The following is a 23,607-nucleotide window of genomic DNA, read 5'->3' on the forward strand; positions in this document are numbered from 1 at the left end:
CCCTGTGGAATAAATATATTTGGAGTTGAAACTTAGAAACAGAGAAAAATGTAGGCCGATAAAGACCATATGGCCTATCCAGTCTGCCCAACCATGCCATCTGCTCTCCCTATCACTTCCTTAGAGATCCTATATACTTATCCCAAGCTTTCTTGACTTCAGATGCTGTTTTCATCTCTACCATGTCCACCGGGAGTCTGTTCTACGAATTCACCACCCTTACCATGAAGAAATATTTCCTTAGGTTACTTTTGAGTCTATCCCCTTTCACTTTCATCCTATGGCCCCTTGTTCTAGAGCTTCCTTTCAATTTATGCATTTATGCCGTGTAGGTACTGTGGAACCCCAATATAATGTGCCCCGCAATAACACAAATCTACATACAACACAATCATGTCTGTTTTTTTACATACAGTTCCTTTTGCAACAGTTCAATTTTTGGTTCAATTGTGTTCTTGTTCTATTGACCCTGCTATAATGACCCCACATTTAACGCAATGATATTTTATGGATCCTAATCATAGTGGTATATCGGGGTTCCACTGTATTTAAATGTCTCTACCATATTTCCTGTCTTTCTTCCAAAGAATACATATTGAGATCTTTAAGTCTGTCCTGATACGCATTATGATGAAGACCACTGACTATTTTAGTAGCTGCATGGGGACAGAAATTTCACTCATCCTGCCAGAATCTAACCCTTCTCTGCTCATCCCCGATGGAATCTAACCCATCCTCGCTGGAATCTCCTCCATCCCCGCCCGTCCCCTGTACTAAAATAACCCAACCTATGCCATCGTTCTGGAAATGAAAGATATCAAAGATGCACATTTCCCAAACCTGACATGGTCCAGTTGATAAATAAAATAAAATATTTTTTTCTACCTTTGTAGTCTGAGTATTTTATTTTTCTGTTTGATTTTGTCTGTGTCTTTTGATTTTCTCCATATTCTTCCCTTCCTTTCCAAAGTCTTCCATCTATTTGGCATTTCTTCTTTTTCCATGTCTGCTATCCATCTTCCCTGTGTCCCTATCTGTCCTGTCCAGCACCTCTCTTCTGTGTACCTGTTCCTATCTACTCCCCTTGGGTCCATCCTATCTCCCTCCAGCCCCCCTTCCCCTCTGCAGGGTCCATCCCTCCAGCCCCCCTTTCGCTTTCCAGGGTCCATCCCATCTCCCTCCAGCCTACCTTCCCCTCTCCAGGGTCCAGCCCCTCATGCCCCCCTCCTTAGCTTTCACCTAGCCTCTCTCATGCCCCCTCTCCAGCCTTCACCCAGTTTGTCTCATTCCCCCTCCCCAGCCTTTCTAATTCCCCCAGCCTCTCACATGCCCCCTCCCCAGCCTTCACCCAGTTTCTCTCATACCCCCTCCCCAGCTTTTACCCAGGTTCTCTCATGCCCTCCTCCCCAGTCTTCCCCTAGTCTCTCTGCGTCCTCCCTCCATCCTTCCCATAATCTCTCTTATGGCCCCCATCCAGCCATTACTCACAGAGCTGCTTCAAACTCCTTCTCTTCCCCTGCATGGCGATTGGGCTCTGCAGACACCTGAGCTGCACAGTGCAGGAAGTTGGAGAAGTCTCTTGGTTTAAAGTCCCACGGGACTTCCCTAACTTCCTGCACCACGTGGCTCAACTCTCTGCAGAGCCCAATCACCAAAGAGGAGGAGTTTGAGGCAGTGCCAAGAATAAGGAGGTAGGCTGGCGTGTTGCTACACAACCGCGGGAACCCCACAGGATCTGCGTTCATCCCTATGGGGTTCCCATGAACTTCGAGGAGATCCATGTGGGAGTCCAGTGGCCCTGGAGGGGTTCCCCATGGTGGGGTTACCATATGGCTCAGGAAAAAGGAGGACACATTGATCCAGTCCGGGTTTTGTTTCCATTGAAAGCAATGTAAGTAAAACCCAGAGTGGCTCAATCTGTCCTCCTTTTTCTGGAGCCATATTGTAACCCATGGTAGCCACAGGATTCCCATAAACCCTTATCCCGTGCAGCTCTCTACTCTGGACCGACTCCATCTTATTTATATCTTTTTGAAGTGTGGTCTCCAAAATTGTTCTAAATGAATTTTCACCAGAGTCTTATAAAGGAGCATCATCACCTCCTTTTTCTTAATGGCCATTCCTCTATGCACCCAAGCATCCTTCTAGCTTTCGCCGTGGCCTTTTCTACCCATTTGACCACCTTTTCTACCAAGTCCTGCTCTTTCGTGCACAAAAGTTCTTCACCCCCTAAACTGTACCATCTCCATAACTAGGGTAAGTAGCTATTTGTGGGCAGGAGTGGAGGTGAGCAGATCATGATAAAGCTCTTCCTTGTTCCACAGATCTTTATTCAATCCCTTACAAAAAAGTCTTTGAGAGTTTTGAAAACGCATAGAGGTGTATTTTAAAAGCACTTCGTGTCATACCTCTCACCTGTTCTCTGAGGTCTCCAGCAGCATTCCATGCCAAGAATGATCTGTTTACTTCCTGGAAACCCAGCACATCCTTTATAGCTTTGCAAGAGGGTGCTGGCTGATGTCATCACTTTCTGTCTGGTAGTATTTAAGGAAGTTCCTGACTCCCAGCCAGCGCCTTTGCAACAGGTCTCCTAGAGTTGTCTAGTGTGTGTTGCAGCCTTGTTCCAGTTTGTCTCTTGTTCTAGCCCTGCTCTTGCTCTGTGTTCCAACCTTGCTCCAGCCCTCTTCTCCACCTCCAGCCCTGTCTGCAAGCTCCAGCCCTGTCTACAAGCTCCAGTTCTATCTTCGAGCTCCAACCTTGTCTTCAGTTCAGTCTTACCCTGGTGTCTCGGCTGCAGCCTGATGTCTCACCCCAAGTCATGACACTTAGACTTACATAGGTTACTATGGAACTTTGTAAGTCTAAGTGCTTTGAAAATGAGCCCTAAAGTGTTGCAGCCAAAAATCTTTTCTGAGAGTAGATATTCAGGAAAATTTGATATTGGTTGCTATTCATCTTCTGTAAGCCAAATCCACCAGGAATAAATCAACTCCTTTATCTTTGTGTCCCTTCAAGAAAATCCTTCCTGAACCCATTTGATTCTAGCTGTTTTCATCGGTCTGCCTGTAATAACGGGTTGGTGGCTATGGTGCACTATGATTATGATATGGTAACATGATGCTTTCATTTTGGGATCATCAATACTATAATTTCATATATTCAATGCATGCTTCCCCTGGGTTTGATCTGTTGATTTTCTGCAGCTGCTGACAGATTGTAGGCTTTGTTCAGTTGGGGCAATTGGCAAGAGAAGGCAAGAAGTTGGAGAAAAGAAGATAGGGTGAGGATAAGAAGAAGAGATGAAAGGAAAAGAGTACCGAAGGCCAAGATGAGAAAAGGGGTTTGGGGGAAGGAAGGAGGCACAGAGCAGCAGTGCTTTAACTGTGGGGAACATAAAAGAAGCTTCATTTTTCTTAGATTTACCACAATTACAGTGCTGTCTGAACTTTCCATCCGGTGCTGGATAGTAAAATACAGTGCAAGGGTCATCATTCATTTTCTGCTAGGGTCCCTCTAGCTTCTTTGCCATTAGTGAGGCCTTGCAGGAGACAGTAACCTGCCTGATTCATGCTGCTTTTTACTGGCTGACTTGTTCTGCACATCTTCCCGCTGTCCTTAATTTGACTATAGCAATGACTAACTACACAGAAGCTATGATATGACCCATGTCCTTAAAGGTCCTCAGTATTACATCTAGAACACACTAGTCACCACAGAACATCTGAAATCCCATTTAATTTGGAAGCCTAATGTCAAAAGTCCAAGTTCCTTAGGAGACTTCAAGATGCAAGTACGAGGGTATGGAAAAGAGAGCACATAGGAAAGGAAGGACCCTGGGTACCTGCAGAGTCCCTGATCGAAGCTCTACCAGGAGATAGTTCGACTGTCCTGCAGCCAGGAAAAGGAGACCAGTCCGCTGCCCAGTAAAAAACTGCAGGTGGAGCTTGATCTTGCTTGGAGCATCCTCCAGTGGCACCTTCACATAACTCTGCCCAAAGAAAGATGCTAGCAGGGAAAAAGATAAGAGTATTCTTGTTAGTTCTTGGGTCCCATATGCAAGACACTCTACAGAGCTGAGCCGTTTCTCATGTTCTCCCTCTTTAGAAGCAAGACTTCCTCTCTTTGGCTAGAAATGTTGTCATTTTTTTTCTCCTAAAAATTCACATAGCAAACATCTGTTCTTTCTCTGATCAAATATCCATCTGAAAAAAGTGGCGTAAGCTAGTTTCTTAAAATATCTCTGTTGTCATATCTCAATTCTGTTGCCTTCTGTTTTATTCATATTCCTAGGTCCCCTTTCTCTTTTGTCCTTATTTTCTTTTTACATTTGTGCATCTTCATTAAAAAATAAAACTTCTCTTTCCCTCAGCCTAATTTTCACATATTTGTCAGCAAAATATCTGCAGGGGTTTTAAATAAGGATCATTATAGCAGTGCCCCAGTTTATATAGAGTTGTGAGGTAAATTTTCAGTGGTGTTCCTAATTGCAAAAATCCACAGAGTCAGATAATATTTGGATTTAGCTTACACCCTTTTCAGTTGTTGCTCAAGGTGAGTTACATTCCTGTCCCCAGAGGGCTTACAATCTAAGGTGCTGATGCAGAAAGCTTTGCAGCAGAGACGATTCAGTGTATGGATCTACTGTGAAATTAGAAATCCCAAAATACCACAGTGTGCTGTAGGCAAAGATCATGCAAATTACTGCCACATTAAAATCATAGCAGTAATCTGCAGCTCATTGCTATATGTCACCCTTCTTGTCAGGGGCATAGCCAGAATTGGATTTTTTTAGGGGGGGCTCAGAGGTGGACTGAGGGGGCAACACATTTCCTCTCCCCCTCCCCACTGCTTTCCTTACCTTTGCAGGTGGGGATGTCCAATCCTAGCCAGCTGATGTGATCTGCTGCCGGAACTGCCCCAGTAGGAAAGAAGTCAGTGGCCTTCCTTCCTTCCTGCTGCTGACATCGGCACTCCTCGTGGTAGAAAGGGAGGCCACCGACTTCTTCCCTACTGGGGCAGTTTTGGCAGCAGATCACATCAGCTGGCTAGGATTGGACATCCCCACCTGCAAAGGTAAGGAAAGCAGTGGGGAGGGGGAGAGGAAATGTGTTGCCCCCTCAGTCCACCTCTGAGCCCCCCCTAAAAAAATCCAATTCTGGCTATGCCCCTGACAAGAAGGGTGACATATAGCAATGAGCTGCAGATTACTGCTATGATTTTAATGTGGCAGTAATTTGCATGATCTTTGCCTACAGCACACTGTGGTATTTTGGGATTTCTAATTTCACAGTAGATCCATACACTGAATCGTCTCTGCTGCAAAGCTTTCTGCATCAGCACCTTAGATTGTAAGCCCTCTGGGGACAGGAATGTAACTCACCTTGAGCAACAACTGAAAAGGGTGTAAGCATCCCCACCAGTGAGTCAAAGGGTAGTCCAGTTGTAGAGCCTGAGCCAAAAATGTGTGTGGGGGAGGGGGGGGGGAAGAGGGAGGGGGGTTCAAGACACCCAAGACCCCCCCCCCCCCCAAGGCTATGCCACTGCTTCCTGTCAGTAAATGAGTGGTGATTGGCTCAAGCACTGACAGGAAAGGCAACAACCCCCCCCCCCCCAAACAAAAATAAACCGCCAGCATGTGCATCAGCTCCCTTCCCTCCCTAAACCAAACTTCCAATCCCTGGTGTATACTAGCACCCTCACCCTGTTGACCCAATCCCCTTACCCCCTAGCTTAATAAAAAAAAAATTCCCTAGTGTCTGGGGGGGGGGGGGGGGGGGGTAAACTAGATACCATGATATTTTTTTATTAAGCTGGACACGGAGGAGTTGGGTTGGCAGGCTGAGGGTATACTTAATGGCCTCATATGCATTCTTGAATGCAACGTGCAGCCAGGTATACCACATGAGTTAAACCTGAACTGAACCTTGTTATTGCATTGCTCGGCCAGTAACTTGTATGTATACTTTGCGGTAACCGTGTGGCTGAGCTTGTGGTAACCTTCTGCATTGGCCACTTAGTTTGTCCATGAGGCAATGAAGGCTAAATGACTTGCCCAATATCACAAGGAGCTGCAGTGAGATTTGAACCAGGTTTCCATGGTTCTCAGCACACTGCTCTAACTTAGACTACTTTTCCATTCCTGGTATCTGGGTATGGAAAGGCCTATTTTACATTGAGTGTTGAGATCAGAATTCAGTCATCCAGGATAGGATGTGCTCAGTTCTGGTGGTATTTTACAAAAGTCTTTGCCAAAGGTAGAGCCTTTGTAAAATACCAATAAAGAATGCAAAATTGCACATGTATTTGCCAGCCTGCACAGAGGGGGTAGTCATTTTACAAATATATTTACGGAAACAATTTTGACCTGGCAGCATCTGGGTGGTACCAAACTTTTACAATGCCAACGTGTAAGTGGCACCACTTCCATGTGTAACTGTCCCATTTTATAAACCTAGATGTGTAAATTTCCCCAAGTATTGAGGCCACAATTTTTATTTTTCTTCATTATGGAGGCAGAATTAAACAACGGAAGATTAAGGAGATTGACTCCCTTGTGTAAAGCTCTGGCTGAAACAAGCACTTTTTAAAAATCTGGGCCTGCCCTTGAGCTGGTGGGCAAATTTCTTCACATAACATGTGTCCCCCTTATAAAATAAGGCATAAAGGTGTAGATTTCTGTCCTTCCCAAGGCATGCCCCCACCAAACCCCCTTGAAATCTCAGTTTGCTGTGGATCTCCACATGTAATGGTGACTTTATGAAAGGAGAAATTAGGTTTTACCTGATAATTTTCTTTCCATTACTCCTTCCCACTATTCTAGAACCTGTGGGGGTAGTTGTGTCCATCAACCAGCAGGCAGAGGTAGAGAACTGAAAATTGAACGGAGACATATCTTTCTTGGCATCCAGTCCAGTTCCGCAGTATTTATGTAGACAGGCAGTAAGGATTTTTTAGATTGTAAGCTCTATCGAGCAGGGACTGTCTCTCTATGTCAGGTGTTCAGCGCTGCATGCGTCTGGTAGCGCTATACAAATGTTAATAATAATAAATCATAAACACGATGTTAAACAACTTGCTAACCTAACACTAACCAGGTAAGCAAACACCTCTCTCATCTCTGGACAACTTGTAGAGAACAAGAGATATGCAGGAAGCACCATGCAAGGTGACAGTCATTATTTGACCCATTACTTCGCACTGACTAAACATCTCTGAAACCTCAGGTGGGCCTCTTAAATAGTGGGAAGGACTAATGGAAAGAAAATTATCAGGTAAGACCTAATTTCTACTTCCATTATGTAGCTTCCCACTATTCCAGAACCCGTGGGATGGGTGGGATCGTGCGCGTCACCGCCCTGAGGACCAAAACCCTCAAACTGGCCTCTGAGCACACCGCAATGTCCACCCTGCAGTGTTTGGCAAAGGTATGCAGTGTGGACTGCAAACATCCACCATAGACAGTGAGGTAGTCTCTACCCAGGATGTCGATGTATACATCGCAGAATGAGCCCACAAGACCTGAGGGGCCTGCATCCCTGCAAGCAAATAAGCTGACGCAATAGTCTCCTTCAGCCATCTAGCAATTGTGGACTTGGAAGCAATGAGGCCAAACCTCTGTTTACCAAAAAGCACTCATTCATGACTTCCAGATATCTAATGAGGACTCTATGCACATCAAGAAACTTCAGCGAAGAATAGTAAGCCTCCTCGTCCTCTCTACAAAAGGACAGAAGCTCCACAGATTGGTTGAGATGAAATGCTGATACCACTTTCAGAAGAAAGGAAGGAACTGTGCGCAGAGAGACCCCTGCCTCCAAAATTCAGAGAAAGCCAGGCAGCAGCCACCGGCTTCCTGACTGCGTTTCACCATTTGCAGACGTCATCTGAGATTCGGACAAGACGTTATTTGACATACATGTGGGAATCACAGTCACTGGAATAAAAGCAATGGAGATAAGTGAATATTAATGTAAAGCAACTGAGTTATAATGGATGCTTAATAAGGAATAATATATGGGATTACTGCTGTAAAAAAAAAAACGTCAGTCGACATATACCACAGTCTTTATTGTGGTATATGTCGACTGACGGTTTTTTGAAAGATTTTTCTTTTTAAAGTGACATCTGTTAAGGTGTGCTTTTCTACTGAGCAATTGTGAACTCAACAAATAGATATTTATTTATTTATTTTGTTGCATTTGTATCCCACATTTTCCCACCTATTTGCAGGCTCAATGTAAGTGGAAATTATATGATCATACAGAGAGATATACATTAGCCCCTGATGCAGCCCAGTTGGGCGAAACACGGTCTGTGTCGGGCTTGTTAATTTCATTTTGATTTTAATTGATTAAATATTGTTCTTCATATACGTATCTGCTTTGTCTGTTTTCCATCTTGGAGTTTGCAGATTGATTACCCTGTTTTTTTCTTGGACCTTAAAATTTAGGCGTGGCCATTTATACCAACTAAAACCTGGTATAAATGCCCCTGCCTAATTTAGGCACAGATCAGGCATATTCTATAACAATGCGTGTCATTTTTAGGAATGCCCACAGCCCGCCCATACACCTCCCATGGCCACGCCCTCTTTTGAGATCTGTGCTTTAGAATTTACACGCACCACTTTATAGAATATGCTTAGAAAGTTTTGTGTATATATTCTAATTAGTGTCAATAATTGTTTTGTTATCGCCCAATTATCGGTGCTGATTGGCTTGTTAATCAATTATGTTGCACGTGTAATTTGGCCACACTGCCAAATTTTCACGCACAACTTTAGTCCCATGTATAGAATTCCCCCTTTAATGTGCATTACAACCAATGTTAAAATCTTAATATGGTTTTTAATAAAGAAGGGATTTTAGAGTCACATAGCTCTGGGCAGACTTTTACAGCTCCTATGATCACATGGTGCTGTGTGACTTTTACAGCTCTCAGCATCACCCAGCACTGCTCAACATTTTACAGAGCAGACAAGGAGTGTATGTGAAAAGGCAAAATGCAAAGAAATGAGAATGATCTTTCACTCTCTTGCTCATGTTCTGTACCAAGGCTAAAAATACTCGGCTCACTGTTTAAAATGTCCCTAAGGAAAACATTTTTTCCCCCAGTTTGTTGGACAAGAGCACACAAAGGGAGGAGGTGGTAACTGGACATACTGCAGGAGACAGAAATTTTTAGAAACTCTGAAACTCTTCAGTCACTGTTTCCAAGCTTCAGGCCAATGATTATAGGCTGTGTTTGACAAGCTTTTTCTTTATTATTATTATATACCACACTTCCATTCCCTCAGAGAAGAGGAAAAACAAAAATGCCCTGTGTGTGGACTCTAACTGATGGATGCACACAGGAAGCGGATCCTGGGCCTGCACTGGAGGGGAGGGAGAAGTAAATGAGCTCAGAGTACCCTGAATGAAAGAATTTGTTTTTTAAATGGGAGGATGCAAGACACTGGACAAGTCTGCTGTCATTCCCTGCTTCCCTCCACTGCCTGCCTCTCCCATCTTGTATTACACACATAACAACTGGCCTGACACATCCTCGCTCAGGGTTCAGAGCTCTGGCACTCTTACTGAGCTACCTTCAGTGCCTGCAGCAGCATCATTGGTTCTCCTGCTCATTTTTGCCCTCCATAGAAGAGACAGGGAAAGCAAAGAGGGGGCACAGTGTGAACGTGTGGCAAGGCTGGATTTAAAATTTTGACATCCATAGGCAAGACCAGAGAGCAGATTCCAGAGAGTAGGGAAGTCAGGGGGTCTCAAAAAACTGGAAAGCCAGATGAAGATCAGAACATAGTAACATAGTAGGTGATGGCAGAAAAAGACCTGTATGGTCCATCCAGTCTGCCCAACAAGAGAAACTCATATGTGCTACTTTATATGTATGCCTGACCTTGATTTGTATCTGGGCCCCCTTCTCAACAGTGCACTTCACTGATCACTAGGCTACTCCAGGGATCTGCTTGCTGTTCTAATAGGAATCAGCCATAACATCTGAAGCTGTCATAGAGGCTGGTATGTACTGCTTCTTTCACATCTTTGGGAGGTGGGAGGGGGTCAGTGGCCACTGAGGGAGTAAGGGGAGCTCATGCCTTAATCCTTTCAGTGGATCTTCTGGTCATTTGGGACACCTTTTTGTGACTTAGTCGTGATTGAAAGAGGTCTAGACCAAAACGTCTAACTTTTAGCCCTGGACATTTTTGCTTTGTTCCATTATGTCAGAAAAACGTCCAAGTTTTGGAAACACCCAAATCCCAACCCACAACATGCCCCCTTGTGATTTGCATGCACAGCAGAGAAAAACATCTCAAATTAGGTCTCATTGCATAAAATGGGACCTCTGCTAAAACAGTATGAGTTAGTAGTAGAATAACCCATCTTAACAGCAGCCCACATTGACAACTTCCCCCCTTAATGGTTGCCCATGTTGATAACTACTACTACTACTACTATTTAGAATTTCTATAGCGCTACAAGGCATACGCAGCACTGTACAAACATAGAAGAAAGACAGTCCCTGCTCAAAGAGCTTACTAACTATGCCTCTAAATCAGGAATAATAATAATGATCTGGCCCTTCATTTAAACAGGGATCATAAAGGAAGGCAGCAGACTGGATGAGATAAGAAGTTAACATTACCAAGAGAGCTAATGAATAACTGTAATTATATTTAATGTTCTCTGTATCACTATCATTACTGAGCTGCTAAAATTAAATAAAGACAAGACCAATAAAGGTTAGGAAATATACATTTACAGAGAGGAGCAAGCACCATGGCTGCCTCTGATTCACAGGGAAACTGACCTGGATCTAACAGGCTTCAGCACACAGATGTTTTGTAATATTAAAACAAAACAGAAAAAACAAAACATCAATATATCAAACTATAGAGTGTCCTGGTGTGGCGGGGGCATTGTATCCATTCTAAATAGGTTGTTGGCTCTTGCAGACAGAAAAACTTGGAAGTGGAACTGATTCAAAGATTTATTTACAATCAAATGTGGACAGCTGCAACACAGGTATCCTTTTCACATATGCAGTTCTATACCAGGCAACAGGTACAAGATAAAGATACCAGATCTCTAAATCTTTTGAACAAAATGAACATTGTAACAGCGAAGTTAAGCAAAAAAGTTAAAGTGGAATACAGTAAAAAATGATCTATTCATGATAAAATCAGGTTAGAGGAAAGCCACAGTGCCACAGCGCACCAGCACATGGCCCTAAAGTAAGTGGAGCAGACTCTTTGGCCCAAGTATTTGGTGCAATCAACATCTGGCACTCTAGGCAGTTGCATATCTTGTCTGTGTCTAAATCTGGGTCTAGAAAGTGGCAATAAATGACAGTGTTTGGTCTGGATACTCATGAAATCACACACACACAGTGGAGTGTCTTGGAATTAAGGGCTGTGATTTCCTTCTCTGGCGAACCATCTCTACTGGAGTGGAGGAGTAGCCAGAGTTCAAATCCCACCTCTCCCAGTAACACCCATTATGACTTTGAGCAAGTGACTTCATCCTCCACTGCCCCAGGTACAACTAGACAGGCAGGAGTGCAGGAGATGACCCACCAAAGCGGGAGTCTCCCGCTGAATGCGGGAGACTTGGCAGGTCTGCAAAGGGAAATAAATGAAAACAAGTGTTTATTTAATTACTACTACTACTACTTAGCATTTCTATTGAATCCTGAGACCTGTTATATCACAGGACCATGAGCAAAAGATAGAATGCCTCTGTGGTTCAATAAGCAGTCTTAAGCAAGTCTCAGGCTGGCAAGGCCTGAATACAGTCTGTGGCCTGTAGGGTGGTCCCGCCCCAAACATAATCTGTTAGTCTTTCTTGGTTCTTCTCTGAATATTAGGGTCTGGATCCAGCCAGACCTCAGAGCAAGGCATGCCAGTCTCAAACAAGAAGCAAAAGGGGCTTACTTCAGCCAGGCCACAATTCTTAACCATAGTTTGTGGTCGCAAACACTGGGGCTTCGATTCCTTCTTCTCTGTGAGTGGAGGAGTAGCCTAGTGGTTAGTGCAGCAGACTCTGATCCTGGGGAACTGGGTTTGATTCCCACTGCAGCTCCTTGTGACTATGGGCAAGTCACTTAACCCTCCATTGTCCCAGATACAAATAAGTACCAGCATATAATATGTAAACCACTTTGAATGTAGTTGGAAAACCCACAGAAAAGCAGTATATAAGTCTAAGTCCCATTCCCATTCCCTTTCCTTCTCTGGGCCTCCTTAATCTCACTCAGGCTCTGTCTTATATACTTCCTGGTTTAGGCTCCACCCCTCCTCCCAGTTCACTTCCTTCCAGCAGAACTAGTGCTCTTAAGGTGGCTCAGGCTGTCTAAGGGACTGTTCTTAAGGGCGAGGGGCAGAGTTCTATAAACCCCCTTACAGTCAAGGTTGCCAATTGGGCGGTTTTCCGCGACCTGCTGTGGGAAATTTTTGCCCGCTGTGGGTCGCGGTTTTTTGGGCTGGTTTTTGGTTTTTTTCGGTGTTTTTTTGTGCGGTTTTTTGGGCCGCTGGGGGCGGGGCTAGTGACGTTTTGGGCGGGGCTAGTGACGTTTTGGGCGGGCCGATGACGGAGGAGGCGGGACCTATGATGGAGGGGCGGGGCCGATGACGGCAGAGGCGGAGTCGATGACGGTGGGGGCGGGGTTGATGACGGCGGGGGTGGGGGTGTGAACTTTTTGGGTGGGTTTCGGGCCGAGTACCTGGCAACACTGCTTACAGTAACACAAAACCCTGCAAATATGCTATCCAGAACCTATGAACAGCAGATCTGCAATATTGCTAGTTGGGGCTGCTGGCAATAGTTATCATTGGAGGTAGTGAGGAAGTACAAATAGGGACCAGTTAATGGAGATTTCGAGTACTTGACTCTCTGGGTTTTTGCTCTCTCTAGCTTGCAGAGCTTGCAGGCACAGGTAGTTGTTAGGTAAAGTGCAGGCTTGCTGTCTAATTTGTCAAATTTTTGGTGACACACCTGCCACCTCTTGGTGACACAGCAGTGTGTCCTGACACACTGGTTGAGAATCACTGCTATAAAGGAAAGCAACCACTCCCATACTTTTATAGATTAAGAGCTTAACACGTATGTAGTTTATAGACCTATGTTTATGTCCATATGTAAAATATGCTTTATGTAAGATATGTGCATATTTACGGAATAGCAAAGGCAGAATTTTGTATGTGCTGTTCTAAAAATGTACATGTGCATTCAGTGAAATAAATGATAGAGCACTTTACAGAATTATCCCCTTATCTAAAATGCAAATCCATAATTTCCTGTAAGGTGTGGCAACAGCTAGGAATGGATCCTTTCGGTGTGTGAATAACATTTCTAGGAATGACATCTTACACTGATTCAGATTATTCCTCTTTATCCAGCTCTGGTTAGGAATGTAGAAGACTTTCTGGCAGAGCCATTCTTAGACATTTCAGCTCATGAGGCAGCCATGTTATTTGAGTCCCCCACCGCCCTATCTTTAACTTGATCTCTGATCTTATCTCCCTCTACTTTGATCCCTAGTCTTCTTTTCTCACTCCCCTCCCAACCTGGATAGTAGTATGTTGAAGCAGACTTTTCCCAGCTTTCCATCCATTGCGGGCGGACACTTGCATTTCAGGCATTTTTCAGCCCCCAAGAGGTTTTGCACCCTGCTGCCTCTCTCACCCACTCCTAGTTACGGCCCTCCTTTTTGGAGCTGCCTCTGATCTTGTGTACGTCTTTGGCTCAGGCTGCCGTTACCCTTCATCCCTTTAGCATGGATCTCTCTCTCTTAACTGGCTGTCACTACTGTTAGTTGGCCTCTTGTGCAGGTTGCTTATTTCTCAAAGCAGCAGATTCCTTTCCAACCCAAGTAAGTAGCTGTGACTCAGTGCTGTAGACTATTAAAAAAAAATCATGTCTTGTTTGGGGTTGCCTAACAGGAGATGTTCCTTTAGAAAGGGAGCAACATTTAGCTGGAGGAAATGGGCCAATCTGGTGTTTTTAAGAGTGGGAAGCTGAACACACAGGGGCTGATGATGCAGAAGAATGCGAGTTGTACCGTGTAAGTGATGCACAGAGAGATTGTGCGCTGGTGTTAGCTCACACAGGAAGACACAGCACAGGTTGTATTAAAGTGCTTGCTAACGAGCTAAGGGCCCCTTTTACAAAGATGCACTAGCGTTTTTAGCGGGGCGCTAAAAATAAGTGTGTGCTAAACGCTAGAGATGGCCATATATTCCTATGGGCGTCTCTAGTGTTTAGCATGTACTAACCATTAGAGCACGTTAAAAATACAAGCACACCTTTGTAAAAGACCCCTTAAGGTATTCTGTGTAACGCAGACAGTACGACACCTACTTTTGACGTGTGTGTGCACAATGTGAGAATTCTTCCGCGAGGGTCTAGGTAGTATAGAAAGTTTTGCAGAGAGGATTTCTTGTCAATCTTTTACATTTAAGTGCTGGTTTTGTCTTGTTGTGAAGCAAGTGAAAGGAAGCTTGCGCAAGTTTTAAAGGCATCTGGTAAATAACAAATGTGTGCATGTACATCCAAACAAAACTGAAAGTGAAAGCACACATCTGCACCTAAATTTAAAGTGCAAACAATTTGTGCAAGGCTCATATTTAGGCACAGAAAAACAAGCACTGATGTATACCGACACTTTCGTTTTTGGTTTGAACATGCGCACAAGAAGCTGTAGTTACCGTAATACCTTCCGCATTTGTCTGGCACATGATACTCCCCTCACATTTGCTGTACATTTTCTGTGCACAAAATTTGCACACAGCTGGCTTCTAGCATGCTGCTGTATTACACTCACGGTAGAAGCCACAAGCTCAGACATCTTTGTGTGGCTTTACCATGAGCCCTTGTGTATCGGGGCCACAGGAATTAACTATTAAGGAATGTCCTGATTTGAAATTCATAAGAACATAAGAGTAGCCATACTGGGTCAGACCAATGGTCCATCTAGCCCAGTATCCTGTTTTCCAAACAGCGGCCAAGCCAAGTCACAAGAACCTGACAGAAACCCAAATCATGACAACACTCCATACTACAAATCCCAGGGCAAGCAGTTGCTTTCCATGTCTGTCTCAATAGCAGACTATGGACTTTTCCTCCAGGAATTTGTCCAAACCTTTTTAAAACCCAGATACACTAACTGCTGTTACCACATCCTCTGGCAAAAAGTTCCAGAGCTTAACTATTCGTTGAGTGAAAAAATATTTCCTCCTATTTGTTTTAAAAGTATTTCCATGTAATTTCCTTGGGTGTCTCCTAGTCTGTGTACTTTTGTAATGAGTAAAAAATCGATTTACTTCTACTCATTCTACACCACTCAGGATTTTGTAGACCTCAATCATATCTCCCTTCACCCATCTCTTTTCCAAGCTGAAGAGCCCTAACGTCTTTAGCCTTTCCTCATACAAGAGGAGTTCCATCTCCTTTATCATTTTGATTGCTCTTCTTTTAACCTTTTCTAATTCTGCTATATGTTTTGTGAGATACGGTGACCAGAACTGAACGCAATACTCAAGGTGCGGATACACCGTGAAGCAATACAAAGGCATTACAGTATTTTTGGTCTTATTCACCATCCCTTTCCTAATAATTCCTAGCATCTTGTTTGCTTTTTTGGCTGCTGCTGCACGTTGAGCAGAAGATTTCAGCGTATTATCTACAACAACATCTAGATCTTTTTCTTGAGCACAGACCCCCCAAGGTGGACCCTTGCACCAGGTAACTGTGATTCGGATTATTCTTTCTAATGAGCATAACCTTTGATCAGTGATTTCTTGTTATGTGGAAGGGAATATCTGCATCGAAGGCTACTTCAAAAGTAGTGTTTTACTGGGGATTCGGTGTTACCTGTCTGGCAGGGGATGTCTTGACACAGCTGAACTGCCAGTGTTGAACAGAGGGTCAGAAACTTTGAGCAATTTTGCCATTCAGTTTTGCATCTTGGCCTCTGAATTGGAGTGGAATAACCAAAGTCTGGTTGCTGTTTTCTGGCAGGGGCTGGCACTCCAAATTAAAGATGAACTGAGTCTCATAGAACAGCCTGCATAAAGCCGATTACAATAATCTAACTGGCTAATCACACGCGAGTGAATTACCAATGAGAAATGATTGGGAGTAACATAATCTTAGTGCATAAATGTAAGCACCATTGGTGTGCTAAGATTAGAGAATACTGTACTTACACATGTGAATGTTACATTCATGCACCTAAGTGCACTGTGCGAGCTCAGCGGTATTCCATAATGTGAGTGTAGAAGTCACATAGCATGCAACTGCAAGGGGACATTCACAGGAGGAGGAGGCACACTATTAAGTCATATCCTAAAATGCAACATTTATACGCTCACATTTATGCCTGCCTTTGACATGGCGTAAGTGAAAATGCCTAAATATTGGCACACAAATACCGATTTATGCTGTTATAGAATTTGTGCTCTGTGCCCTGCATTTTCGTGCCCAAACTTGGGCAACCTTTTGAATTGTCCCCCTTGCTGTGCAAGTTCCTGAGTAGAAACCATAATAAATCATTCACCTATAGTTTGACATAGATGGGCAGCTAGTCCGTGCTGGGGAAAAGACATACTAGCTAGGCAAGACAACTCCTGTATCACTAGAACTACGCATTTGCTTATGGTCGATCTAGGGGCTGTATGTGTGCTGGGGATGTTACTGACCAAGGCCCTAGGAGAAATAACCTCTTGATTAGGTTAATGTAGAGACTAAAGTCTGTGACAGAGACAAACAGGCTAAGAGTAACAATTGAGAATCTCTGATTTAGTGGCTGTTTATAAATGCACTTTGATTTAAGTGGTGCAAGGAGGTGTATGTTTGCTGTAGAAGTTAGTTAAAGCCTTGCTGTAATATTAAACCCCATAGGTTGTAGTATGGACCACAAAGGGTCAGAACAGCTATCTAATCTTATCTACATTGACACTTTTAATCCTCTTATTTCCTACATAGGTCTGAAGTGGCTTACAATTTTAAAAATATATAGTTATAAATTCTTATAAAACATATATAGTTAAATCCATTTAAATGTCTGAGTTCACAAATTTCTTAAATAAAAAAAGTTTTCAAATCCTTCCGAAACAGAACGTAGGAAGGTTGATACTTTAGACCAAGTGGTAAATTATTACTAACCTGATGAGACTGGTATGAAAAAAAAGTCTCCAAAACTTTAAAAAATTTAATACCTATGTCTAAGAATTGCTATCATTTGTAATTGCACTTTGGATTTAGTTGCGCAAGAGGGCTATCTCCTAAATTCTATAAAAGTTGCTAAAAATTGCATGTGCAAATTTGGGCATATGCCCAATTTGCGTGGCAATTTAATTGAATAATGAGCCAATTAGCGCTGATTGACTTTTTAACAAGCAATTATTGGTGTTAATTGGATTTAATTACAATTTTCACATGTAAATTTAGGTACAGCCACCGAGAGGGGGCGGTTGGGGGCAAAATTCCCCAGGCCTGGGCTTCCAAGGGGGGCTCGACGCTGTGATCTCTCTCCTGCCCCTGACGGTACCTGGGTGATTGCGTCCCGACAGGAGCAGGAGAGAGAGAACTCTGGCGCTGGCCCCCCCTTGGAAGCTGGGGAGGAGCAGACACAGCAGGGTTTCAGGCCAGGGCTTCTAGTTTGGCTGGGGGGGGGGGGTCCCCCCCAGGCCCCATCAGCAGAAGAGGTCTTCGTCCAGTGCTGCTCTTCACTCTGCCACATTGCCTGCCAAGCAGCTGCTTTTCCCCTCCGGCCGCGCACGCTTGGTTTTAAAACTGAGCATGCGCTACATGAGAGGCAGGGCAGGCTATGCGTCGGAGTGAAGAGCAGCGCTGGAGGAAGACTTCTGCTGGTGGGGCCTCAGGATCCCTGCTAGCCAAGGTATTTGGAGTTGCGGCAGGGGGGAGGCAGCAGCAGCGACGATCCTGGGGGTGGGCCCAGGCCCAGGCCCAGTGGCGGCCCTGCCCTGAGCCTGGCTCAGTCTCTCAGTGGCCTTGAATTTAGATGTGGGACTTATGCATAAATTTTATGTATGGGTCCGAAAAGGGGGTGTGGCCATGAGAGGGTCATGGGCAATTAGGGGCATTCCCACATTTTATACACCTTGTTATAGAATAATGGGGAACTGTGCCTAATTTAGGCGTGGGGATTTACACCAAGGTTTTGTTGGTCTAAATGGTCGCACCTAAATGTAATCACAGTTCCTGGCACTATTTCTATAAATGGCACCTATTTTTTTGGTGCCAATTTTTTAGGCACCATTTGTAGAATTTAGTCCTATGTGTACAATTTGATAAATAGATGCCCATGGTGAAGCATCCATTTAGAGCAGTTATAAAAGCATGTAACTAGTTCATCAGTGTCCTGCCTCATCTGTGAAAAAGGCCATTATTGCTGAGTTCCTGATGCAGAGGGACCAGTCTGTGATAGATAGCTATAATTCTATTTGCTTATTGTTCTTTAAATAGTCCCAAATACATGAGGACTAAAGCTTTGGAATAATGATTTGGTGTTAGCTGATTGGGCAGACACTGATCTCAGATGCGATAGCTGTTGCTCAGAGTGAGTGAGTGAGGAGTGGCAGCAGGTCTTAACCCGGGATACATGACAGAATACTCATAGACCTGCCAACCAGAAACACAATAGGATCAGCTCGAACATACCTAAATCTCCACTACCCAAGCTGCAAAAGAATCAAATACAAATCAACTTATGCATCCAGCTTTTCCTATTTAAGCGCACAACTATGGAACGCACTGCCAAAAGTCGTAAAAACAGCGTATGACCACCTAAATTTCCGGAAATCACTAAAAACAAACCTGTTCAAAAAGGCATACCCCACCGACCCAACATAAAAGCCTGAATATCTGCAAAGCTCGTAATGGACATAACTTAACTCTTCCTCTCTAAGATCCCCTAATGTATCTGTCACACATGAACCTTATTCTACCACAACATCGCCTTGTATTTGTTCATTCCGGAATTGGCGAGTGCCGCCGATACGGTACTATGTAAGCCACATTGAGCCTGCAAATAGGTGAGAAAATGTGGGATAAAAATGTAACAAATAAATAAAATAAAAATAACACAGACTGATTCAGGAGTTTAAGGTCTGCAAATACTGCTGATACATGAGATGGACAGAGAGGCTACCATAGGCACACCCAGTTGACAAATATTGTCAGCCACACTATACTTGGCTATCCTCTAGCATATGCAGCCAACACCCACATGCCTGGTTGGATGCATAACATGGGGATGCTTTGGATGAAAGTATTTTTATCACTAGCCTCTTTATATCTAACTTTCTTTTGGCTTAGAGTAATAGGATGAGGAACAGAGTTCCAATCCAGCTTCTCCTGTTGCACCTTAAGAATTAGACAGTCATTTTTATATCCCACTATCTCAGGTATCCATAAACCTTTTGGACAGGAGTTCATTTTACTTGCAAAACACTTTGGATTGGAGTGCAATGTGATAGAAATGTGCATGGCAAAAAATATTCAGTTTTGTTGTAGGATTTTATGAATGTTTTAAGATTTTCAGGTAGTGTTTTTGGTTCTCTTCCCTCATTCATTTTTAATGCATGCATTGTATGTATGCTAGAACGTTTTTATATGTGCAAATTGTACGCATGTTCATTCATAGGTATCTGCATATACAATCAATGTTTAGGTGCCCTAATAAACCCACTGTACACTAGCAAATATGCAACCCTACAATATAAACGAACCGCCTAACACATACGGGAGATGTATGTGTTAGGCGGTGAGAGTCTGATATGTACAGATGGGGAGAGGGATCTTGGGGTGATAGTATCTGAGGATCTGAAGGCGACGAAACAGTGTGACAAGGCGGTGGCCGTAGCTAGAAGGTTGCTAGGCTGTATAGAGAGAGGTGTGATCAGCGGAAGAAAGGAGGTGTTGATGCCCCTGTATAAGTCGTTGCTGAGGCCCCACCTGGAGTATTGTGTTCAGTTTTGGAGGCCGTATCTTGCTAAGGATGTAAAAAGAATTGAAGCGGTGCAAAGAAAAGCTACGAGAATGGTATGGGATTTGCGTTATAAGACGTATGAGGAGAGGCTTGCTGACCTGAACATGTATACTCTGGAGGAAAGGAGAAACAGGGGTGATATGATACAGACGTTCAAATATTGAAAGATATTAATCTGCAAACAAACCTTTTCCGTAGATGGGAAGGCAGTAGAACTAGAGGACATGAAATGAGATTGAAAGGGGGCAGACTCAAGAAAAATGTCAGGAAGTATTTTTTCATGGAGAGAGTGGTGGATACTTGGAATGCCCTCCCGTGGGAGGTGGTGGAGATGAAAACAGTAACAGAATTCAAAAATGTGTGGGATAAACATAAAGGAATCCTGTTCAGAAGGAAGGGATCCTCAGAAGCTTAGCGGAGATTGGGTGGCAGAGCCGGTGGTGGGAGGTACATAAAGTAGCACATATGAGTTTATCTTGTGGGCAGACTGGATGTACTGTGCAGGTCTTTCTCTGCCGTCATCTACTATGTTACTATGTAAATAAGAAACCCACTGCATGCGGTTAAGCCTTTTACAGTTCAATCTTTTCTTTTTAATCCAGAAATTTTATTGAATTTATGATATAACATATCATGAAAATATGATAAAATAATATCAATACAAATAGTAAAAGGAAATAATGTACTACATAATGCATTTAACTATGCAGAAAAATATGGATGCAAAGAGTCAGCTATTTTACAGTTCAATCTTAATGCAATCAAAGCTGAAGATTTTTTGAAAATAAGGCCCAAGAGAAAGAATGCATATCACAAGGTACACAGTTGCTAAAATCAGAAAACTAGCAAGAATGTAAATAGGTTTTTTGCTTTCTTTTGAAGGAAGCTGAGGTGAGCGCAGTACAAAAGCACCTTGGGAAAACAGTCCAGACACGAGGACCTTCCATCTTAAAAGCATTCACTAAACATGGAAGTTGCATATTTATATCCCAGACAAACCGTTATTTTTGCACAGGATGTGGTCAGTTTTTATAGCAAGGTACGTTATATCCAAATTGGAATTCCCACAAATTCTTCCTAGGGATCTATTTCTGGCCTTATGGAAAAAGACCAAGCTATGAGTGTGAACTTCCTAAACAGTTTGTTTTCTAAATGAGGTGATGACTGTTTTCTTGTGCATCCCTTCTAGACAAAACTGCTCCAGAAAGAATAACTTTCCTGTGAGAAAGTTCTGGCAGGCAATCACAGTGAATAAATTACTCACTTCCTGTGCAGGAGATTTGAATTTAGGGATGGTGATGGGTGGAAGGGGGGATGTTAGTGCATGAGGAAGATGGCCATCATTGCTTGGTATAGCAATAGAAATGCAGTGAGTGTTTAATAGCTTGCAGCTGGCATCAGAAATACAGATCCAAAACCCTGACATTTCTGCCAGTCATTGTGTGTCGAATCACTTCTCTGAGTCATCCAAGACTTTGATCAATTGCTATTCAGTCTTCTTTATCCCTTTTCTGTCCCCCTTCTTTATTCTCTTTCCTTGGATACACTAAAATTCTCTTTTCATGCTTCTATTTTCTCACTCCCTTTTTTTTTCAATCATTTTCCATTATCACAGTAAATAGAGCATTTATAGAGCTATGAATATTCCGGAAGATGTTCTGGCTATGCGAGGACTGGGCTACCTCAGTGATGAGAAATTTGAGAGGAAGCCGAGAACCAAATACATGTGGACTGTGAATTCCTCCTTCAGCTCGGAACAATTGATGTCCTTAGGGTTGGAGTAGGATTAGTTTGATAAACAATGGGTAATTCCAAATTTGAAAAAATGTGGGGGCTGAATTCCTTTCTCAGCCTAGAAAAACATGACCCATAAGAACAAATTAGTGTTTGGAGGAAACCCAAACCTGAAATATATTTAGTGAATCCTCCAATTATTCTGGAAAATGTTATTCCAATTCCCAACAGGTACATGTGGAAAACTTATGCAGTGATTGCCTGAAATAAAGCATCTTGCTCAGGACAAACAGAAATCTTGTCTCTAAAATTTGTATACAGTATTTGTAGTACTTTAAAATTTTGCTGTAATATAACTTTCTTATATTTTGCTGACTCCCAGTCAGTGGTAGAAGCTCTAATTAGGGGCCCCCAAGAAAAATATTGAAAAAGGAACCCTAGAGCAGGGAGGATCCACCTCCAATGATATGTGAGTGACTGTAAGTAGGCCCTTTCCTTCATAGGTCCCCTGAACAGCAGGGGTACTTTGGATGGAATTTAGGTCACTGCTCCAACTTATTTTGTCATAAAAGTGACTTTTATAATGAAGAGAGAGTGTGAGGAGAAACACAGATTTGAATAAGGTGTTTGGATATCTCTTATCTGTGGAGGATGAAGAAAGGTTCCTAGGGGTCACCAATAGAGATCTCAAGTTATGACGGCAAAGTGTGCATTTTTATTCCATTTGAGATCAGTTAAGACTCCAATCTTCAGAACATAGGGTTAATAAATTTGCATCACAGTCATTGGTGCAGAAAGTTGGAGAATTCCCTTCTAAGGCATATCTCTTTGGGGTTCCACATCTAGAATCCTAATGTCTGCTATTGAGATTCAGTGGCTGGTATTTTGCAAAAGATCCAAATTCTTGGGTGACCTCACACCTCCATCCATGTATGGGGTCTGCTGTGGATGATGACATGCATTCACAGTGCACCTCTTACTGATTTCCTGATGGTCATGTAGAAGAAAGAAGGATAAAAGCTATATTACTTGTTGTGTCTATCTGAATTTGCTCTTGTATGGAAGGAATAGTATGAACTCGAACTGCATACTAGGGCACTACTGTCCTTGAATTGAAACTCCCTTTCAGCTTGAGTTTGGAAAGACCAGCAAGTTAAGCCAAATCCAGTAGGGGGAGAGAGGCATAAGGACAAAAAAGTGCTGGGCTTCATACATTTTCCTTACTCCAACTGGATGTATTCATGTGACAAAGTAGCAGGAACATTAATCCTAAGTGACAGAGTTAGAAGTAACTCTTCTTGTTCAGTGATCACCAAATAAGGGATTGGAGAAGATCCACAGATAGCTGGCAGGAGTACAGCAAACAAGTTAGCATGGAACTATCATAACTGAAAATAGCAAGGCAATGTGGCTGGATAAGATACATCTTAGGACATCAAGGGGGCTCAAAGAGGTTCTAACATCTACACTGATGGTGCTATTGAAAGAATCGGTCCACAATGCTGAAGATGGACCAGTGCCCCTCTTCATAAAAGTGGTAAAGAGGTTGATGACTACAGGCTATTAATCTGTGTTAGCTAAAATGCTGGAGATAGTCCTATCCTCCTAAAAGGATAGTGTAGTATCTTGAATTCAGTGTGCTGCAGGATAGGAGGCAGAGGGAGATTGTACCAGACAAATCAATTATTTCTTATTAGTTCATATGATCTACTTGGACTTTCAGAAAAGCATTTGATGTGTATCAGAAAGAAAGTTCATAAATTTCCTAACAGGCTAATGGTGGGCCACAAGAATACGTGGTTAGTGATAGACAGTAGTCATAGTAAATGGAGTTCTTGTTGATGAACATAAAGTCATTGGTGTTGT

At 43.1% G+C, this 23,607-nt stretch overlaps 1 protein-coding gene across 1 annotated transcript in view; it reads right to left on the minus strand.

Annotated features, from left to right (window-relative positions):
- The window catches only part of CSPG4 (chondroitin sulfate proteoglycan 4), a 195,435-nt gene that overhangs the window by 93,286 nt on the left and 78,542 nt on the right, over positions 1–23,607 (minus strand). The window contains 1 exon segment of the mRNA XM_030186859.1: positions 3,842–4,005. Within this exon segment, the coding sequence (XP_030042719.1) occupies positions 3,842–4,005 (164 nt within the window).

Source organism: Microcaecilia unicolor, chromosome 1, assembly GCF_901765095.1.
Source record: "Microcaecilia unicolor chromosome 1, aMicUni1.1, whole genome shotgun sequence".
NCBI lineage: Eukaryota > Metazoa > Chordata > Amphibia > Gymnophiona > Siphonopidae > Microcaecilia > Microcaecilia unicolor.